The 2,432-nt window shown below is 48.0% G+C and overlaps 1 protein-coding gene across 2 annotated transcripts; it reads right to left on the bottom strand.

The window, feature by feature from the left end:
- On the bottom strand, window positions 1-1,992 carry SPRR4 (small proline rich protein 4). Of its 2 annotated transcripts, none has more exons than XM_084768693.1 (2): window positions 1,891-1,992; window positions 1-641 (listed from the first exon to the last, which is right to left on the bottom strand). In XM_084768693.1, the coding sequence occupies exon 2, from the start codon at window positions 616-618 to the stop codon at window positions 394-396; it is 225 nt and encodes a 74-aa protein (XP_084624819.1). In that variant the 5' UTR covers window positions 619-641; window positions 1,891-1,992; the 3' UTR covers window positions 1-393. The 2 variants fall into 2 exon arrangements, with proteins under 2 accessions (XP_084624819.1, XP_084624820.1); XM_084768694.1 differs by having other exon boundaries at window positions 1-657; window positions 1,891-1,945.
- Window positions 1,993-2,432: the final 440 nt, after the last annotated feature.

The following is a 2,432-nucleotide window of genomic DNA, read 5'->3' on the forward strand; positions in this document are numbered from 1 at the left end:
AGGACACAGGCACTATTATTATTATTACACGAAGTACATATTTATTAGTGGGGTAAATAGGCAACAGATGTAGAGATGGGTGTAGGGAAAGGGATTGAGACATCAGCTCTGGCTAGAGCCCTAGAAGAAGATTGATACACTGTTGTTGTGTAATAGGGAATAGATAAGGCCATAATTATGATCAATAAAGAGGCTGGAGAGGTTGGGAGACATCAGGGTAGGATATGGAAGAAAATAGAGTGCATATCGTGAAGGATTTGATGAGGAGTCTTACAACGCTTCTTCATTGGACATAGGTAGAAGGAAGAACAATATCTCAGGGGCAGTGGGGATAGGAGCAGGAGGAAGACGGGGCTCCATCTAGGAGCCAGGATGGTGGTCTCCAGTCCACCCTTACTTCTGTTTACACTTAGGGTCTTGCTGTGCAGGGCACTTCTGCTGAGCCGGGTTAGGTGTGCTCTTGGCTGGGCATTGTTTCTTAGCCTGAGGAGCACAGGGATCCTTGGTTCGGGGCGCACATGCCTCCTGACATTTGGTAGGAGGCGGCTGACATGGCTGCTTCAGCTGCTGCTGCTGGGCTTGTGGTGTGCACTGCTGCTGACGCTGATGGGAAGGCATGCTTCAGGAGGAACAGGTGAGCCCTGTGAAGGAGGAGACCTATGAAGACAGAACGGGAAGTGTCCCGTACGCACCCTCCCATCTGTGTCATCAAGGAGTTATTTCCCACCAGTCCCCAAATATGATTAACAGCCTCGGCTAAGGAACAGCTCACCTGCCTCTACTGTGACGTTCCTCTCTCACTGTCTTCCTTCTGTGTTATTTTGAACTCCTGCCCTCCCTCATCTTTCCAGACTCTGGACTTAAATGAATACATGGTTGATTTATTGACTTTAACAAGGATAAGGCAGAGTATTGAGCTCAAGATTGAAGACCAGCGCAGAAATTTTACAAATTCAAGATGTGGGGCTGGGTAACTAAGGCCAGTTGGCTGAGCTAGGTGACGCAGATGAAGGAGGAAGCACGAGGAAGCAGAGGACAAGAACAGTGCCTGTTTCCGGGAAACAATGCCGTGGGATGTAAACATTAGGCCTACAGAATAGCTGAACAGAGAGGCCTGGGTCCTAATCTCCACTCCACCTTAACACGCTAGGGAGAATCATGGGACGTGGCTGTAGGATGGAGGTTTCGGCCCTTCATGAAGAACGGAAGAACACTATGGATCAATGTTTTATCGAGATGGAGCTTGGTTCAGAGAAAAGATTACCAACCCAGCAGGCTCAGGGATGAGAACTAGGTGTAAATCTGTCACTGACTGGCCGGTCATGCTTCTGTGCCCTTAGTGTGCCTGGAAGTTCTCTGAGGCTTTCCATCTCTGATGGGTGTCTTGGGTTTTTTCTATGCGGTCAGCCTTCCTTGCCTTATAAATTATAAAATGGGGGCAGGTATAGACCCCAGATCAGAAGGATAAGAAGAATAATACAGGAGTTTTATAGTATGAGATACAATATTCAACACACCAGTATCTGTACATATGAGAGGAAAGCTTTATGCTTTCTGGCAGGCGCCACCAACAGATGAGAGAGTATGAACATGCTCTAGGGAAGATCCAGAGCTTCTCTGACATGCCGCTCCTCTAAGCGCACCCATTCGAGTGAGAAAAATCTCTCCTGCTAAAGCGGTCAAGCCTCAGATCAGGAAGTCGGTCACACTTCTCCACAGGTGCAGAATGAAGATAGTGTCTCCTGGGTGATAATTACTATGACGTTTCCATAATTATCGTGAGGCTAAGTCACTTTTCTAGTTACCCAAGAACAGGAGAGGAGCTTGGCCCTAGAGCTCAAGACAGGTGAAGGAAGGAAGAACCGGGAGAACAAAGGCATCCCTACTTACGGGAGGCTGTGAGCTGGACCCCAGTGGAGAAGGCTGAGAGCAGATCCATAATGTGGCCACTCCTGGAACCCTTATAAGGGGCCCCAGCCTGCCCCAGGCCCTTGGTGTGGTCCTGATAATCACTTCCCAGACAAGTCCTTACCCACTTCTCCCACCTGCACTTCCCACTCTTTCGATTAAAAACAAAAAACAAAAAACCCACCCACCTGATGTTTCCAACACTCTAGATCCCTATAGCTGAGCTAGCTTAACCCAATAAAGGTGCTAACTTGAGCTGAAAGATTCAAGCTGTGTGTGTGTGTGTGTGTGTGTGTGTGTGTGTGTGTGTGTGTATTTCATGTGTATAGATGTTTTGCCCACATATATGTCTGTGTACCATGTGTATGCCTGGCCACCATGGCAATGGAGCCTCTGGACTGGAGTCACAGAGAGTTGTGGATCCACTACGTGGGTACTGGCAATGGAACCTGCATCCTGTAGAAGAAGAGTCAATACTCTTAACTACTGAGCTGTCTCAGCCCACAGGATTTAAGACCTAAAAA

This window comes from Acomys minous, assembly GCF_964271855.1.
Source record: "Acomys minous genome assembly, chromosome: 19".
NCBI classification, from domain to species: domain Eukaryota; kingdom Metazoa; phylum Chordata; class Mammalia; order Rodentia; family Muridae; genus Acomys; species Acomys minous.